Source organism: Nothoprocta perdicaria, unplaced genomic scaffold, assembly GCF_003342845.1.
Source record: "Nothoprocta perdicaria isolate Ctin4 unplaced genomic scaffold, notPer1 scaffold_79, whole genome shotgun sequence".
Taxonomy (NCBI): domain Eukaryota; kingdom Metazoa; phylum Chordata; class Aves; order Tinamiformes; family Tinamidae; genus Nothoprocta; species Nothoprocta perdicaria.
In genome coordinates this window covers 806,385-826,132 of record NW_020456076.1, presented here as the reverse complement: position 1 = coordinate 826,132, position 19,748 = coordinate 806,385, and the positions used below count along the sequence as shown (strand labels likewise).

The window sequence follows — 19,748 nt, the reverse complement described above, 5'->3', positions numbered from 1 at the left end:
ACAGATATCACGTAAACAAATAAACCTCTACAATTTTTCCTGGCTTTGCAACTGTATTTAAAGCGATTTCTTCATTTTATCATGTGAACAGTCTATTTTGAGTAAATTACGCACAACTGGCAAGTGAGAGAAAGTATTTAAGCATAATCCTTGTATCCAAGGAATAAAAGATAAAAGAAAATTCCAACTTAAATCTATCAACAGATTTGGGGATTTTCTCTTTGTCTTTTTGATAATTATAAGGACGGAAGTGGGGGCGATACAATAGATAGGTGATAACAACACTACCTAGTTCTGAAAAATAAGAAACGAGATACTGTAACCATGCAACTTATGTAACCAGCAGGTTGGAAATGTGACTTGGGCATTAATAAATAGGCAAAACTTAGTCCAAAGCAGCACTGTCAAAAAACATAGAAAAGACATTGAATAGCACAGGAGGCACACAGTGGAAAACATTCAAATTCTGCACCTAAAATATATTTAACAAGGTGTAAACACTCTGAAACTAACGATTAGAACTTGCATGAGTGCTTAAGGTTAATTACTCTTATTGTGTTAACTAAAAAATACATTGTAACACAAAATAATCAACAATAATCACGAGAGGAACTCACAATGCCACATATACAATGTATGACTGTTCAAAAAGGAGATCTCTAGCTTGAGTTCAAACTGTAGCCCTCCTCTCTTAATCACCAATACTTATCACAACACTTACTATCTAACAAAATTCCTCCAGGTAGAGAAAACCATGCCACCCATTCTGGAATTACAAGGTTAAGGTGAATCCTGAGAACCACTGGAAGAGCTGGATTAAGAAAGACACTTAAAATAAAGCAGCAGGTTCACTTTGTTGCTGGAACACAGCGAGAGATAGAGGGAAAAGAGATATTCTGGAAGATGCAGTGAAAACCACTGCCTTTCCTTACTTGTAGCTCTATTTCTTTATGCTCCAGGATATGACCCATTTCCTGTGGATCTGAGATTTCCAAAAACTCTGTATTTTGCTAAAGCAACAAATGCTGAAAAGTAACAATCTTACCCACTGTGAAAGGGAGGCCAGTAAAAATATGTGACAGAAAGTCTACTTAGAGTATCAAATGTAACAAAGCTTTAATATTACTGAAGTTCTGTCGAACACTGTAAATATTAGATGACATGGGAAACTGGATAAATTATACTCATATTCAGTGCCTTTTGGATAGACAACTCAAACAAGGAATTTTTAACAAAACCTTGCAGAAATATTCCTGACACTGCTCTAGGATTTGACATAAATTGACTGTAACAAACTACTCATTATCTCTAGACTGTGCAGTGTTTACTTGGTTTCTTTGACTGAGCATGGTCACATAGATACAATTGTAAAATAAAAGCAAATATTTCTGTTTTCTCAATCTGCACATCTTGATACCAAGGCTGTGTAAAGCAGATTGTTTCTACACCAAAACATAATTTCAAAGCTGCGACTGTTACTGCAAATGGTACAAAACAACACTGGAGAGTGTAACTTAACATTTTATCAGCAATTTACACAGAAATAAAGTTCTAAAGTCCTTTTAAAAAACAGAATGTCTCAAAGAATCATGAACTTGTTTTTGAAACCATAAACTGGCAAAAAACACTGGTACAGTTTCTACTGACACTGTTCTTATGCCTGCACTCAGGAAGATATTCTGTACATACGTTAAACTCCCTCCAGTTTTATGTTTAGGCATAATTTTTTTTTTAATCTTTGTATAATATCTCATTTAGTTCAGGGTTTTGTTAAATAGATTAATAGACTCACAGAGTATTTCAATTACCTTTAGATTATTATGTGAAGTAAAATATAAAACTAATTGCATAAATTACAACCTTACTTTAATAAATCTTCTAGAGTTCAGTTGCTAGGTTATCAGAATTTTTTATTCTATAATTCCACTAAAATACAATCTACCAATTATAGCAACAACTGAAAAGTAGTGGTTAAAAATATTCCTTTTCGTTTAGAATGATCAGTCCTGATGCAGCTTTGAACACAGTGGAAGGAAAAAAACTTGTCTTGCTCAGAAGGTCAAAATGGGTTTCTTAGGTGTTCCTTTTGGCATCAGAGCTTATGTAATAGAGCATCTAGCAAAAGTAAGTGTATAATAGAAGAAACGATATATGAGAAGTTAAAAAAAAAAGAACTGATGGATATGTAACATTAATTAAATTTTCCTTCACTTTCACAATATATTGCTTCACTGAAACATCATCCTTTATTCAATCAACACAAAAGTCAGTTAAGATAGCAATTCTGTGCGAGAAGCTATAAGAAATGAAAGACTTCTGTGAGCACATTTGCTTGTGAAGTTTTACACAAATGCCATCTATTTTATTATTTGATATTCATTTAGGTATATGTATAAATATATCAAATTGATTTTGTGTCTCCTGTTAGTCCCAAACTAACAACTACAAATAAAGTATCAGTAATTTTTATTTTCTGGTAAAGACACAATCTTAAAAGTCATACATGTGAACAGACGACAAGCCATAAAATGAAAGATGGATATTTTTGCTAAATTGCTGTATTCAGAAGCAAGATGGCAGTATTGCTGAAGATCAAATGTTTAATTATGTTGTTGTTCTATCTATGTACGCATAATCAACATTACTGACCCACTAAATGAGGATATGCATTTCAAAATGCCTAAGTTTGTAGCACAGATCATTCATTAACTTCAGACTTGCAGGCATTTAATGGGACTATAAGCTTAATACCAGCTTATATCATTTGAAAGAATAATTTTTAAGCAATAGCATACATTTTCTGTGAGCATTATGTTCACAGGATTATGCACGATGTTACAAAGTCAGGAAAGAGCTGCCTAATTGGAAAGGGTTTTTTTTTCTTGTCGATTTCGGGGTAATGAGACTGTTTCACACATGTTGAAGGAATTCTACATTCAAGTAAAAGGAGGAGGAAGACAGTAAAAAGAAAAAAGTAACATCTGAAATCATTTAACAGCAGAACAGGATTGTTACTTTTCTGAAATGAGTTCTAAATAGAGAGCAGGCCACAGAACACTAACAACACCACAGTATTAAAACTGTGTGTTACCTTAAGGGATTTTGCCACCTGTACATGGTTGTCATAGACAAGAATGTCCACTGTGAGATTTCGCAGCTGATGAAGTAGACCTCTCTCTCCTTCCAAGTCTCTTGATTCCACAGGTACCTTCCACGTTGGGTAGGGGCATTTTGTGCCATCCCAAACCTGCAATGAAAATAAACCACTCCAAAATGCTCAAGAGTCTTCAGGTTGATTGGTTGAAATAACACTTCTTACTCTTCGGTTGCTTGATAAAAATTGCTAGCAACAAAACATCTTGCTTAGGATCTACATTCTAAGTTCCTTAAACTACTCGGATAGATTTTAAGGCACCTTTTTATAATTCTTTACAGAGAATAAAATAACCTCTGTGCAGAATTGCATCAATTGTCAAAAATCAAAACTTGCTAATATTAAAGAAAAAACAGCCCTGTCAAAACATCACCTGCTTCTCCAGTGGATACAATTAAGGAGACTTCGTTGCATGCAGAACTTCATACTTTAAATACCTGAATCTCAGCTGAAGATTTAAAACACTTTAGTTGTAATATGTGCAGACTGAGTACACAGCATACACTCCATTAACTACTGATGATTTCCAGCTTGAGTCTACATTCCTGGTTATGTGGACCATAGCACAAAAGGAAAATTTCACATATACTTAGTGATGAGATTCTACAAAGTGGTTTCTTAGAGCTAAATCACTGACAGATACTTAAGTACTAAAACATAAACAGAACTATTTTTGAGCTACCAAAATTCTGTGGAAAACTAAGATTTCCAGGAGACAAAAAACAGCAGATGCAGTACTTTGATGTGCAGATTTCTGGGGTGCAAACTCCAAACTTTCAGTTATAACTGCTCTGCCAAATTCTCTGTAAACTATGGCTTCATGAGTTTACAATTCCTAAAGATGTGCCTTTCTTAAAGTTAAGAGATATAATGATTTGGAGAACTGATATCAAAAAAGATAGACACAGAGGGATTTGAGACTAAGATTGAAAAGTTGCGTTTCACAAAAATCCATGGATACTGGTCCAATATAAGCTAATTTTTAGACAATTCATGCTGCCAAAATATCTTATTCCATGAATTTGGCACTGCAAAAAACAGTACTACCAAAGGTTACGTTTTTAAGGGGTTTCTACCTTTTCGTGTCATCAGGACAAGCTGAACTGCTGAGGATCAAAGGGTCCACAGTAAAAACAGCAGTGAAGACGTGTAAACACTCTGAGAACAACTCAAGCCGAATTAGAATTAAAAGGGAAAACTGTTGACAGGGAAAAAGGCCCATAACATCAAATTAACTTTCCCAAATACGAGTATATTGTGAAGGGTCTGGATAATGAGGTGGTACATGCTGCCACGGTTTTTAAAAAGCCTGTAAACATGGTATACTTTAAAAACACCTTCGATTGACATGCTGACCATTACCTAACCTTCCAGGCCTTTCCAGAACTAAGAGAAACAGATTTATTCCACTGGCTATATGCTATGAAATCACTATATTTGACAGAAAGAACTGTAAGTTTGTTGAGTTCTCATTATTTTCTAACTAGCTTTACTTGGGAAAATTTGATAGCTCTATACTTAAAATGCCATTTTTTGGAGGAATAAATTGTTGAATTGGGTTGAAGCCAGGACATCTTTTGAAGAAATGTATAAGCCCATAAGTTCTCCTCTGAAGAGGAAAAACACCCTTAGAAAAGTAGCTGGTTTTCTTTTTCACTTGCAAAAACATGAGCACAGATCAAGTTCATTACCTCAAAAACTTACCAGCTTTTATGCAAATTACAGAAGAGATTAAAAAAACAGAGGAACTAATGAGCAATTTACTTACAGTCCACAAAGTTCTGAGGTTTAACAAGGTCTCATCTGACATTCATTTCACAAGAGGCAGTTTAAATTGAAGTATTTGTAACAACTGCAGAGCATATTATAGGGTGACGCTTAACGTTTGTGTAGTACAAACATCATTATGCACAAAAAGAATCTTTGTTACTTCATTAAAGGAATAATGCAATGTATCCTTCCTAACATGCCAAAACAATATGTAGTACTACTAGTACCAATGTAGTTGTACCAAGGAATATTATGTAAGACATGAAATGGAAGAAAAGCTATTCATCACTCAGGTGTTTATGCAATTATGTACATAATAAGTTATCAAGGCTACCTAAAGTTAATCATAAAGGTAATATACTAAATCCATTCATTTGTTTTCCAGTGAAGGCTAGCTGCATTAAACTATAATCTATAGTTAAAAAAAAAAGTTGTTGATCAGAAAAGTTTAAAATCATCAATATTTTTCAGCTTTAAGCCCTGCAAAATCATTTCTGCAAAAACATTTCTGAAACTACATTCCAGAACAATGCCATCTTATAAAACCTTTCTAAAGAAATTAGACAATTTTAAAGAAAACAGGGATTTCTATTTTGTTTCCATAAAATGGTCAAAAAGTACTTATCTTATTCACTTAACATCCAAATATTTATCTACATAATTATTATAAATTAAATTATAATGTAATGAATCAATATGTTTGTTTTATCAAAACAGAATCATAACGTCCTCATACATAAATGATAATACATTATTAAAAAAAGAGGTCTACCTTTAGAAGAAAAGAAGAGCCATCCACTCTTGCTTTCCCTACCAGCTGGCAAGTGAGATCAAAGAACATCATGGGCTGAACACCAGATAATTTCGCTGTGGGTCCGGAGATGGTTAGGTTACTAACTGCCCAGGCACGCAGTTCTTCTATTGTTTTCTGCTCTTCATCTAAGAAGGTGTACAATTTACTGGAGGCTCGAGGAACTATAGGTGCACCTACAGTGCCATCAAATGTCAAGGATGCAAATCCCCCACTAGTAATTCCCTGCATCTGCCCATTGTATTCTCTGATCTGTAATAAAACACAAGGAAAAATATGAATCGCTGCACTGCATCACAATACACATAGATTTCAGTCTTATCACATTCAAAAAGCATGGCACATTGATAATTTTTGTTTGTGGTACTATGAGGGAAAAGAGTCAAATGAGAACAAAACACAAAGAGAAAGCTACCATAATGAAGATGAAGCCAATAAACAAAAAGTATTGCATAATACCAATAATTTCTGAAGAGGCTGACTAATATTTACCTGCAAATACACAGCATTAGTGCAAAGCATTTTATTCACCAATCTCGAAGTATAAAACTGGAGAATGCACCACTATTGCTTCTTTACACATGGGGAAACTGAGACACCAGCAAAAGTTTTTATTTTTAAGGGTCACACAGCAGAGTATTGGTAAAGCAAAGAAATTATTGATTTTTGTTTCTGTATCTCATATAGACTGTAATATTACAGAAGTGGGGAATAAGATATTAATTCTAGGAAATTATTTTTTACCTAGAAGGCAAATAGGGACCAGTTTTCTTCTCCTGAATTATGAACAGAACTTTCAGTATTACTTTTATGTCCACTGCCTTGCACATGGCAGGTCCTTTGTATCCTGCTGATTTAGCAGTGTATCTGCTACCACACAAACCCGTGTGCACACTCCATGGTGTTCCTCCAAGGAACAGGTAGGCTCTTCTTGTTCCCTGTGACATCCACATGAGTTAGGAACCAGAAATCTCAGACCTTGATTTAAACAGCTATTCATGTGCATCCCTTTTTAATTAAAATTTGCTTCCCAGAAAAGGAAGAGGACTTCTTTCTGTATAAGCCAATTATAAGAAACACTAGTCTAAGATTCCCAGGGTTGAGTTTTCAAATCATAAAAATACTACCGATTAAAAAGTACAGAACACAAAAGATGTAACAAGGAAGTTCTAGATAGCAACATTTGACAGAGACATAACCAACACATAATCTTAGTGAATTCATAAGCAAAGTAGTTCAGGTTTGGTAATAAAAAGTCCTTTAGTCTCTGTCACATTAGCATAGGTCTTGCCTAGAGGCATACACGTCTCCAGGATCATCTCTAGGATAACATTTTATGTACTTAAGCATTCTCCAGATCTGACTAATGGATTTTAACCTTTAGATTTAAACTGTGGAAGTACATTTATATTCAGAAAGTACAACAAAAGCTGGTGGAAAAATCAGGAAAGTATACAGTTTTTCATAACAAAGTATTTTGAATTAAGAATTACTCACAATCTGGAAAAAGAATGTTGCAGTGCAAGGGCAAAGCATTATCAGACATAAATGTAAAGTTTTATCTTTGAGCTGCTGTCACTGTCAATACATTCCACGTTTTTGCAAAATTACGTAGCAACCACAGAAGAGGAAAGTCCTTTTATCAATTTTATTTATTCACTTGCATCAAAAGCTACTTGAAGCATATTTTAAGTATCGTCTCACACATCAAAGTGCTTAATTCCAATTGTATCTATTTATTCATTAATTTAATTGCTTCACCAATTTATCTAATTACTCAAAATACTATTACTTTCCATTAAAAATTCTGTTCTTCACCTCCAATAGAGATAGTCATGATGGCTCTTAATTTCCCAGGAAGACAGCTCAAGAAACAACATTGTCTCCCCAGGCTCCCACTATTACTTGACCACAATTTCCTTCGCATTCCAATGCCTTGATGGCATCACATTGCCATCACATATTTTCAGTATTCTTAAGTCTATGTTTGAACATACTGTACCTATTACATTTCCTAGTACCTTCTGATTTGATATCAGCCTGAACATAGGACAAGGCACTTGTAAAATAATAAAGAAAATAAAATATGTAAAGCAGTAAACCATTGGGTCATGGTGAGAAAACGAACCAGCAGTTCCGAAGCACAAAGAAGTTTCCTCAGGGTAAGTAGAGAGGCCAATGAGTGGTCTCAAAGGTAGGCAGAATGCAACAACGTTCTTTAGCAAGCCACAGAATAGAAGAGGATGTACAATGAATTTCAAGGGAAAATATTTCATAAGTGGCAAAGAGAAACATGTCAAAAGCCCACAGAACAGAAGATGTTCAAAGAAACTCTCTCGACTTGTACAAATTGCTGCTACAGTGATGAGGAATCACTAAACTCTTGGGCAAATGTTGCTCCATTACAGCACTCTAAGATCTCAAATCAAGTTAAGCAATGATACTGTAGATTAGTTATATTTTCATACTTAAATGATTTGCAAATTGAATTAACTTTAGGAAAAAGGCTAACTTGAGACTTCTATGTAAGATGAGAATTTCCCCAGTGTTTTTTGTGTAATTACTAGACAGCTATAGTTCATTATTATTGGCGGAGGGAAAATAGCAATAGAGGAAAAAAAACTGAATTGAGTGGGAACAACAAAAAATGTTTGCTAAACACCAATTTTTTTAAGATAAAAAAAAGTAGATAACATGCATTTTCCTTGCAATCAGTAGGCAAGTAGGTTCCAACATAATCTGCAGGAGCCTTTTACTAAGCTTTCTTAAAATAAAAAATTGAAGTTGGATTGCCACTCTAAATTCAATGGAAAAACTTTCTACTGCTTTCAGTTGGAGAGAACTCTTTCCTGCATATACTCATGTCTTGAAATGCTCTATAAATAGATTTACATTAACTTAATACACTTGAATTCTATTTTAGTGAGGCCAGTGTTATACAGCTCACTCGGTGGAAGAGGGAAGTGTGATATTGAGTAAAGCATAAAGCATCTCCAAGGTACCTTTCAATCAAAACTGATTATTAAACTGTAAAGGCAAGTGCAATACAAAGGACTAGTACAAAACTACTGGAATCACAGTTCACCTCAGAATATCTGAAATGCTTTGCAAAGACAATATATAATAGATAGAGATTTCTCGGATAAAAATATTTTCAGATCAGATCCATTTAACAAATATAGTGCAAATAGCTAGAAGGCATGGTTTAAACAAACAAACCAAAAAAGGTCCTGACCACAATCATCAACATTGTTTGAAATACATTGTCTAAATTTGTATTCCAGTCTAGGTATACATTCAGCTCTCACTATAACATATATTCAGCTTTAGCAGTGATGAAAACACACACAATCCCCATTCATGGGGATTCATGGTTGGCAATAAAATAATAAACTAAAATAACAGAAGATCAATGTTCACATTTTGCTACCTACCGTCCTCTTAACTGCAGAATTCTAGTCTATGTGAGATGCCAGTGAAGAGAAAAGAAAGGGTGTGAGATTGCCTGTGGGCAACACATCTTAAGAACTAGTTACTACAGTGAACAATTCTTTCCACCTAGCTAAACACTTGTATACAGATGTATGGCACTATGTGACCCACACAGGGTGCAGCTGACAAAGAAGCAAGATCTCATGATCTTAAACAAAGACAGTGATGGAACAGGGATGGAAACTCCACAAGCTCTCTGAGTTTGTCTGCTTCAGCAACACTCTACTTTCCTAGCGAAGAACCGCCTGCGGAAACGCTCCCTTCGCCACACTAAAACTCATCCTCTCAAGAGCTATAAAGCTTCCCAGAATAAATTACTCCATATTTTGACTGTACTGCATATTTTAAAAGACTTCTGGAAAGTGGGGAAAAATGCCTACACAGCGGCATTTTCAAGTGAAAATTTATACGGACACATACACAGGAACTTGGGATAAATCCACAAAGATAATAAAAAGTACTATGTGTTACAAACTTATTTGTTCCTGTCAACGATGGCTATTAACAAGCTTTCTTCATAGTAAATGTATAAAAATTTTACCTTATGCTAGGTCCTGGGGACCTGGTCACAAAGGTATGTCTTTCAATCCTCTAAAACGCTCACCATTTTCCACAAAGGTTTGCAGGCATTTGCACTGCATTTTAACTGGAAATGTGGTCTAGAATAATTGGAGCACAGTTGATACGAAAAAAAACACAAAGGTATTTCATTGTAAAGACAAAAATTTAGTTTGTTTGACCAGATATTTAGCTTTTTTTATGGGGTTATTACCATCTTATTTTTGGCAGGGCAGCTATCCAACACATAATGTAGAAGCATCTAGGAGGCCCTGGTCCAGTAAAATATGGGTCTAACCTACCTGATCTGAGTCATGCAGCTTTCAAAATTTGGAGGCAACTCATCATAAATACCGCTTACCATTTGAGCACTGATGAATTATACACAAACGTTGCTTTCTCCTACTAAATGCTATTGCAGTGCTTCTGGCAACTTAAATAAGCAACAAAACAGGAGCAGGCTGAAAAGGTGCCTTGGTAAGTAATCATGCTTTTATGTCTCAGACAAGCATTTTGACCAGACTAGGATTTTCCTGAAATCCTTTATGCTATGAAGGGCCTGATAATATAACTCCTAAATGGTCTTTGCTATTAGATGGGGATGCTCCCTTGTATTATGGACTTCTCCAAGAAAAATCCAGGTCCTAGGTCCATTATGTTCTGTGTATCTTGGAGACTGCAGACAAATGAAATAGGCATTTTTCAAAAACCACATTTAAGAATACTGACAGGTAATTTCATCAGTATTTTAAATACACTGTTCCACCATTGCTGATACTCTTCCCAATTTTATTAGAACTTGCATGGAGATAAAAAGAATTCAAGAGGATTATGGCAATTGGAGTTTTTTCTTACTTAACCTCTCCAGACCTGTGAGTATCAGAACTTTATATTTTACAAAACTAATTAGAAAAGTTATATCCTTAAAGTCAAAGACTAGCTCAGACTTATGCAATGAGCTAAGTTTTGAACCTACATAATCTTTTCTTTGCAGAAAAGTCACATGGAGACTACATGTTTCAGGAATGTGTGGGCCCACAGATAAGAAACAGGTTTTTCTTTCATTTGCAGAAGAAACTTCAGCCCTGCAACATATCTCCTTGTTTGTGAGCCTTTTGTGAGGAAAGGCCTGAGGTAAAAACTAACTCTAGCCCAGTGAGAATACATAACCAAAGCTGAACATGGTCTCATTTTTTTCTCTCGCTTCCCTAACCCCCAAACGGGCAGTCGGTGTGGGACAACAATGAAAACCCTTAAAAAAATGCAAAAGAAAAAAAAAAAAAAAAAAAAAAAAAAAAAAAAAAAAAAACCAAACATCAAGTAAATAAAGACTGGAAGACAACAGCCATGAACCCACAACAGAAAATCAGTTATGAGCACGAGCCAGATGAGAAAGCAGGAAACATTTGCTTTCTGTTCTGATATTCATTCAGTGCCTGAGATGAGATACGATGGGAGAGGATAGGGGGAAAAAAATAGGAAAAAGAGAGATGAAGACAAATTCTCTCTGAAAAAGAAAAACAAAGCAAAAATTGCAAAGTGATTTGCACAACCCATGCTGGAATATGCAAACGAACAGAAACACTGATGACACTACAACACAAACAAAAATTATGAAGCTTTCTTGAAATTGTCACTGATTTACTAACTTAACTAACTTATACTGCACAAAAATGATAGACAACAGAACCCAAGACGCGAAACCACACAGCATTCTCAGCTTAACTTCAATTTAGAAGTTTTGGTAGTTGTCACAGATTGTATGGTTATGAAAATAGTCTCCTGTCTCTCCAAAAAATCCCAAATACTTTTGTGATGTTTTCTTATATTTTGTAAGTTTTGTTTTCTCACACTAAGTATACTATACCACAGCCTTCCTAAGTTTGGATAATACATCTTGAGGCTACCTTCTCATATTTGGATGTTAATATTTTAATCATAATATACACATAACTCCGTCAGTATGAATAGAGAAGTGGTAAGAGTAGACAACCAGTTTGAAATAACTCACTAAACAATTTGTGTTGCAATATAAATTACAACATTTTGAACACTGAAACAAGAAGAATGAATTACAAATAATAGCTGAAGGCACCCTCTTATAAAAGTGATAAAATAAGGAAAGTAAAATCTGTACAAAGATTTAAGCTATTATGAGTAAGTATTAAAACTTTCCTTTACCATTTCTGAGACCTGCTGGCATCAAAGCACGAGTGTCAGAAATTTTTGCCCTAATGGATTTCAAAGATGAAAATGAACAGAAAATGCAATAACTATTTTTGTTGACATATATACAAAAGCATGTATGTTCAAATCAGACAAAATAATTTCCCTCTCGATCACTGTTAAACAAAAGAAGGGTGGCGGACCTTTGATATATTCTTGTTAATCAAGAACTGCAATACAGACATTTACAAGAAAAAAAATAAGTTAGCATTCCTGTGCTAAAAATACTATGATTGTTTAGTAAATAATTTTGCTTCCTCTCTTCTGAGCAAGAATCTGAAAACAGGGTCCAAGTATAGCTGTAGGCAACATGTTTTTTCAACAGCCTTTTCAATGGATTCTCCTGCAACTTTGGACAACTTCTTGTTGTTATCCTTATCAGTCAGACAGCTATGGCCAGGAACAAGAATGCAGCAAATAGCTATTTCTTCTCCTGCACTCCTCAGTAGTTTCCATTTTGCAGTAAGCAGCAAGGGAGAGGAAGCAACTCTAATGGGACAAAACTGGACAAGGCTAAGGTAAAAATACACTGATAAAAGAAACCCTGCAGCTGAACACAGAAATCAGAAGAGAATTGTTCCCAGAAGTAATGAAAACATTGGCCTTAAGATTGGGGATAAAAACCTAGTGGGACAAATGCTGTTACTAGGTTGATGAGCGTAATACTCAAGGAGAGAAACAGGATAGGGCTAGTAGCAATAGTGAAAAAAAGAGGATGTGATTGACCCTTCCATGTTTTTATGATGCAAAGCCTCATATGATTAATATTCAGATTCCCAAGTATCAATCTTCTTTGAAAAGGCAAACAGTTTTGAAACTTGCATAAAAAACATTTTATGTTTTCCAAGTGACTTTGGCTATAGAGACAATCACTGCCTACGTCATGGATATAAGAAAGTTTTGCTCAAAGGAGAAGTGTGCTTATATAGGCAATCCGAACATGACAACATGCAAATAACTTGTTTTCTTCCTGCTGCCTTTTTTTGTGTTTGCTCTTCTAAAGATCTATCAGACTGCTCCCAACTACAAAATTAGAACTTTAAAATTACAACAAGCAAGCCTTCAAAAGTTAGTAGGTGCCGCAGCTGTGTACACGCTTGCACATATTGCCTGCGCAAACACATTTCAGCTCATGTTGCATCCATACTATGATACTCTGTTTCATTACCCTATTTTTCCAAAGGATATTCTCCTATTCAATGGCTGCCTCAATGTGTAGTGATGAAACAGAGCTGTGTAATGAAGCAGCCGTCACTGGTAGGTGTCCTGCCTTATTCATTCCAGCAACTGCAGCCTATGTACTGAATAAATTAAAGCACAGAAGTAAAGAAGGACAATAAGATCAAGATTAGTATAATAGAAAGCCAGGGAATTAAGTCTTTGATCTTTGTAATTGCTATGGAAATTGTGTTATACTGAGGAGGTCACATAAGCAAAGTTTATCAAGAGAGGTCACACATTTGCTCCTCACCTTTCAAGAATTCAACTTGAACCCCAGAGGCACCAAGTTGCAGGAGCACTAGACCTCTCACAGATACAGCTGATGTCAATGAATACTACGCTTTCAAAGTGTAGAGTGCTCTATAGGACTATGTATTCTTGATACAAGCTACAATAAAACACATCCTAAGTAGTGACTGTCTAGACAGTGAGCACAAACTGAAACATGGAAAATTCCACTTGAACGCAAAATACTTGTTGTGAGGGTGGTTGAACATTGGAACAGGGTGCCCAGAGAAGCTGTGAGTCTCCATCCTTGGATCAAAACTTGACTGGACATGGTCCTGGAAAATCTGTTCCTGCAAACTTTGCTTAAATAGCGGTGTTGGACAAGATCTCCAGTGGTCCCCTCCAACCCCAACTATTCCATGATTGTACTGGACAACACAGAGAAGAAAATTCTGAACAAGTTGAACACTTAATGCTTTATTTTAATGTCACTTTTCTCTAATTCCTTAAGAGTAAAAATGGAAATCAAGAATATCAATTCACTATACTGGAAGTGAGGATATAAATTCTCATTTGTGAATCACTTAGAGGTAATAATGAATACTAAGGAAAAGTCAAAGAAAAAAAATTAACTTTGACTCATTGTGGCAAGGGTTTGAATAATACAACGGAGGTAGGATAAAAGCCAACATAACAATAAAGACAAAATATTGCAGCCTTGGTCAGTACTGGCAAGATTTCTCTTCTTGCTTTTTTTTAACTTAAGTATTATGCATTAAGCCAAAGATATTAAAAGCTTCCATACTCAACCAGAGAAGCTCCATGAAAACACCATCCTCTAGTACAGTACATGCACATGATTTCCCCAAGAGTTGTCTTTTTGGTTTTAACCTGTTCTTCTCACTTCTCAGAAAGTTCACCAAAAAACTACTCCAGATATGCAATTTTTAAATTCTTCTATTTTGATCACTTTCTACAACTGTTTTTTTTTTTTTTTGCAAGAATTGCAGTAAAACAGACATACTGTAAAATATGCATTTTGATTTCAAAAGAAACGCATTTCTACCTCCATTGAATTTCAGAAATCAGGATATCTGTGAAACATCTATCTCTATTAGATTAGAATATCTAATAGATTCTCTAGTTATCTCTATTAGAGAGAATCTGAAATGTACCATAAGACTTCCTTATTCAAAGTCAAATCAATGAACTTCGAAAACTGACAACAATTGGTTGTGGTAATCAACATGTGCTTCAGAGTCTAAATCTAGTCCAATTTTACTGTAATTACATAATAAGAGGCCTGAAAGCAAGTTTTATATTAATCTTGAATAAGTTAACTAGTTTTCCCTCTGAACTGCAAATACATATACATATAGTACCAATCATATACTTTAAAAAAACTATTTCAGACTATTTCAGAAAGATCTTAACATCTTTCTTAGCAATTTCAATGGGCAATTTTCAATTTCCATTACTGGATAAATCTTAGCACTTTTCAGTTAGTGGCACACTTTCTTCTCTCCTATTATAGACTATCAAAACTGACATGCTCTGTACCATTGATCTTTACCCCTTTCATCAGCATTTCACACACTCCTAAATTGCCTAGAACTCTCAAGAGTACTTACTTCAAGCTTTGTTATTGCTAACTTTTTTTTTTTTTTAAAAAAAAACAGTACTCACCTTTATTCTGTGAAATCGAACAATATCTCCAATTTTGTAAATTTTTGGAAGGGAATCTAAATTTCCACTAAACAGAGTGCAGGTTAACTTTGCATTTGATGGATCCACAACTGTTACAACTGAGCAGTAATCTGAAAAATATAGAATAGTTGATAGAAAAAAGAAAATACAGTGTTTGAATTAGCAATAGGCATTATGGAGTGATTAATAACCACATATTAAAGTTGGGATGAATGGCCATATAGCCATGTTTTTCTGCTATGATCAACGTAACTCTTCCAAAAATCACTTTAATTACAACAGCCTAACGATAGAAGCTTGGTCCTTTGTACACATCATTAGCAGATATAGTTGAAAATGAAAGGGGTGATTAAGCACGAACATGTGACTGAAGAACACACAACTTTAATCTTCTGTGACACACATAGCATTTTTCAAGTTTCTATAAAATCAGAAGGATAGGTAAATGTCCAGTTTTATAATCCTTGAAATTTTTATCTGCCCTGTCTTCTGAAAAGACAGTGAGCTCTGTAAGTTCTAAAAACAAGTGAAAGAATTAATTACTTATCTTTCACTTCACCAAAATGTACAAGCAAGATACAAGCTGCAAAGATGCAGCCACAAAGTAGTACTTTGAAGGTATAGTGAAAATACGAAATGTGCCTTTTTAAAGTTAAAGTTCGGTAACAAATTTTCAATTTAATCAGTAACCTAGAAGATCAACCTGAAAACAAGTACACAGTCATGACAAAGCAAATGACGCAGAATACAGTATATGTATCGTTGTATTTTACAGTTCAGGTTATAGAATTATGTGTGTTCAAATATCTTACAAACATAAAAGGGAATGACAGTGCAAAGTGACAGTGTGGGTAGACTAAGAACAGACCTGTCTAAGAACTTCTCAAATAACCAGCATCAACTTGGCTATACATTTAAAAACAACTGCAAATCCACTCATAGTTACTTTTAAACCTGAAGACAAGGGTGTTTTTCAGATGGATATTTATTATGCTGATTCTTATTCAAACCTAAAGTTCTGAATCACAACTTTTAAACAGATCTGCAGTATTTCTGCAATGACAGTATTTTATTTTCCTCCTCACAATTACTCTCATATACCTCAATAATGATATATTCTAATCTATGGTACTTAGGCACGGTTAAATGTCATTCTTTTGCACATTACTGGAAAAGACTTCAGAAAGGTATCAGATGATCACCTAATCTGCTGCTCTGTGCTTAGATAAACACACATGAAGACAGTGGTTGACCTGGAACTGCACCTATCTACTGTGGCAGTACAAACAGGGGTGGGTTTATTCCACTGGTTATGGATTCAAACTTAAAAAAATAGTGATACAGAGATGTTACCCAAATGAGCAATAAAGAGTAAAAGAGAACCCAGGTAGTCCTTAGATTTATATTCCTGAGAAGACGCGGGATAATACACTACAATGCAGGGATGGTACCCAACATAGAAACCTGAAGTGGAATAACAGAAAAGCTGTGATGCTGTGATTATATAACTTGGTCAGCAGGTTTCATAGCCATGCAGATGCCTATGAAAAGGAGGGAAAATTCAACACTGCCCCTCCATTTTCTGCACAATTAGCATAGTTGAAAAGACCAATTCATGCTAGACAAAGTAGTATAAAGTATTGTGTTTGCTGTATAACCAGAGAGACTCTCCTACACAATATATAGGCTCCCTGTTTCACTGATTATATATTTTCTTCCTCAACTATGACCTCAAAATATCACTTTGATAATAAACCTAATTAAAATGAAGCTCTTCAAGAAGCAGCATAAGGATGATTTTCTATTAAAAAAATTCTCATCCAGCAAGTCTTTTTGAAGGTTAAAAATGAAAAGTCACCAAGAGTTCCTTTTTCAACTGCAATATGAAAATTGCTTTCTGTTCTCCAAAGCAGTATTATAGTTCAGTGATTGAATTCACTTTTCTGCATGGATAAAAAGCATCCAACTATAAACAGCACTCCTGAATTAAAAGAATTTCCCAGTGTTACAAGAAACTATAATATATTATTGCTCAAATATTTTATTCTTTTTAAAGTACACGTTTCCTTAAAGAAAAAATTCTCATTTTTTCAGTTTAGGAAGATAATTTTTTAAAAAATTATGAAAATTTACATATTAAGAATAACTATCCTTTACGAGATAAATTTGTTCCACTGATACTTTTGTAATGAAGAAAAATATTACAGCTGTTTATTTTTACTTGTAAAATTTATCTTACAAATATGACAACAGCTGTACAGCTTAACATATTTACATACTATAAAGAAGTTTTTATGTTTTTAGTCATATTGTCTTGTTCAATATAAAATTTCAAGATTAATAGCCTTTAATGGTTAATGGAGATTTATCTTAATTCCTCCAGCTTCTTCAATGTAAATTGCAATGGAGCTTTATTATAGAGATTAAAGATAGCTATCTTTCCAAATTAAGTCCTTAACAAAAGGAGACAAGACACATAAAATATAACCTGCTAAAATATATAAAAGTATTTTACTTGTATATTGTACAATAGTCAAATTGAAAGTATTTTATAAGGTAATGCATGCAGATCTGAATTAAAACCAAAGTATTGACAACGGTTAGCTAGTAGAATTCTCCTAAACAAATTGTTATGCTCCTTCTTAAACAGTAGCAATAAATTAAGACTTCCATGATTCATTACTTGTCTGGTAAATATATGATCTATATATTTATTTCATGAACAAAACAGTTTTAGAACGGGTAACTTATGTACACTTGCAGTTTTTTCCACAGAATCTAACACTGAGTTCAGTAAACTTTAAGGTCACAGCATTACCTTTTTAGTAACTGAAATTATCTTAAAGTTAAGTAATATTGTTGTAATATTTAAATTTTCACTGAAAAACACTTTTTCATATAAAAGTTTTCCAACACACTGATTTCAGATTCCTGGTTTTAGAGAATGAATACCTAGACAAATTCATCGCTATTGAATTTATTCAAGAAACTGGTATACAAAAGGAAGACCATACAAATGAACAATCATTAAAACAGTAAATTTCTTCTTTGTTCAATTAGAAATACCATCAGGAAAAAATATTTAATATTTCACAGTAAATTTATAAAGATAAGAAAAAACAATTTGCCCTAGATCAAATAACAAATACTACAGTATAATCTAAGGCAGCGGGGATTGCATCTGTCTTTGTGTCTGCCAAACGCTTAGCAAAATGGTGCAGTTTCTAGCAAAATCAGCACAATCCCTAAGCTTTTACCTCACAGACAAAATTAATCATTCAGTTGTTGAACAGCTGCTCTAAGAAACAAGCATGCTGGTATCACATTGACAACACACTGTAACAAGATTCATTGTTACAGTCTCAAGGTAGAATTACAGAGCTACAGAACAATCCCTTCCCACAAGGGACAGTGCAGGACTTCTGTACTTTCAAGTCCCTTCCCCTGTTTGATATTGATGGGATTAGCTTGATAAATACTTTCTTCATCTCCTGTATCCAGTAGTGTGTCTAAACTGAATTAGAGGTCCCTTACCTGTCTATTATTCTGTTCCCTGGATGTTAGGCTAAGAATTGTGGTCAACATCACCAGAATTTTTGTAGTCCTTGTTTTAAACACAATAAACAACAACAGGAATTCTGTTTGACAGAAAGAGATATTAAGTCTTCTTTTGGATTAAATACATACCAGTTCCTTTGCTTACATAAGGAGGCTTGAAGAATTTCACAATTCCATACAAATTCACTACTGTTCCACCTTTAAGATGATTCAGAGGTGTATACACATATTTTGGTGCAACAGACTGGAAAGACATGATAAAATTTGTGAACAGAAAGCAATTTATTCCATCAAACCTTCACCTAAAATTCAGTCCAGACACTCACCATCGAATATATTTAAAATTTTACTATTATTACTATTTTTAGTCTAATTTTTCTAGTCTAGTCTAATTTTTTCTTTCAGGTGTACTGCGTAAGATTTTATCCTACCCATTCTATCTGCTCTGAAGATAAACAGACAGATATGCATACATTTCTCTTGCCACAGACAATGAAGATCTAAGACAAATTTGATTTCCATTTCATTCTGTAATTACTTTCTTGCTATAAACTAAGCAGCCAATTCAACTTAGGCTGAGCATTTCTGTTTAGGTGAATAAAAGTCAAATATGTCATGAAAAATCATGAATAAAGAATGCTGGAAAGTAATTTTTACTGATTCATTTTAACGTCCAAAGGGCTTTTAAAAGTTGTAGCAGTACACAGATAAATGATTTCACAGCATTGTCATTAAACAGAATCTTACACTCATTGTACAATTGCATTGTACAATGTATTTGTGTGTATTAAATAGCACATTCAGAGCACTAAAGAAATTAATTCAAGGTTGCATGATATGCTGATTAACTTCTTTAAAAGCTTAGAAGCTTTTTGTATTAGAAGCTTTTAAAGTCTTATGTGGTTCGAAGATACGTAGAAGATTAACTCACCACAGATGTCATTTCTGAAGCCCTTGTGCTCCTTTTAGTATAAATCTGAGTAGGAATAAAAATGCAAACTCACTGGTACAAATTTGAAGGCA

The 19,748-nt window shown here is 34.3% G+C and overlaps 1 protein-coding gene across 4 annotated transcripts in view; it reads right to left on the bottom strand.

The window, feature by feature from the left end:
• Positions 1-19,748, bottom strand: part of POT1 (protection of telomeres 1) — a 51,955-nt gene that overhangs the window by 20,358 nt on the left and 11,849 nt on the right. For all 4 annotated transcript variants that reach the window (XM_026051666.1, XM_026051668.1, XM_026051667.1 and 1 more), the window contains 5 exons: positions 19,657-19,701; positions 18,855-18,969; positions 15,147-15,277; positions 5,697-5,987; positions 3,092-3,247 (listed from right to left, as the gene is read on the bottom strand). In XM_026051666.1, the coding sequence (XP_025907451.1) occupies positions 3,092-3,247; positions 5,697-5,987; positions 15,147-15,277; positions 18,855-18,969; positions 19,657-19,701 (738 nt within the window). The remainder of the gene's footprint in view (positions 1-3,091; positions 3,248-5,696; positions 5,988-15,146; positions 15,278-18,854; positions 18,970-19,656; positions 19,702-19,748) is intronic.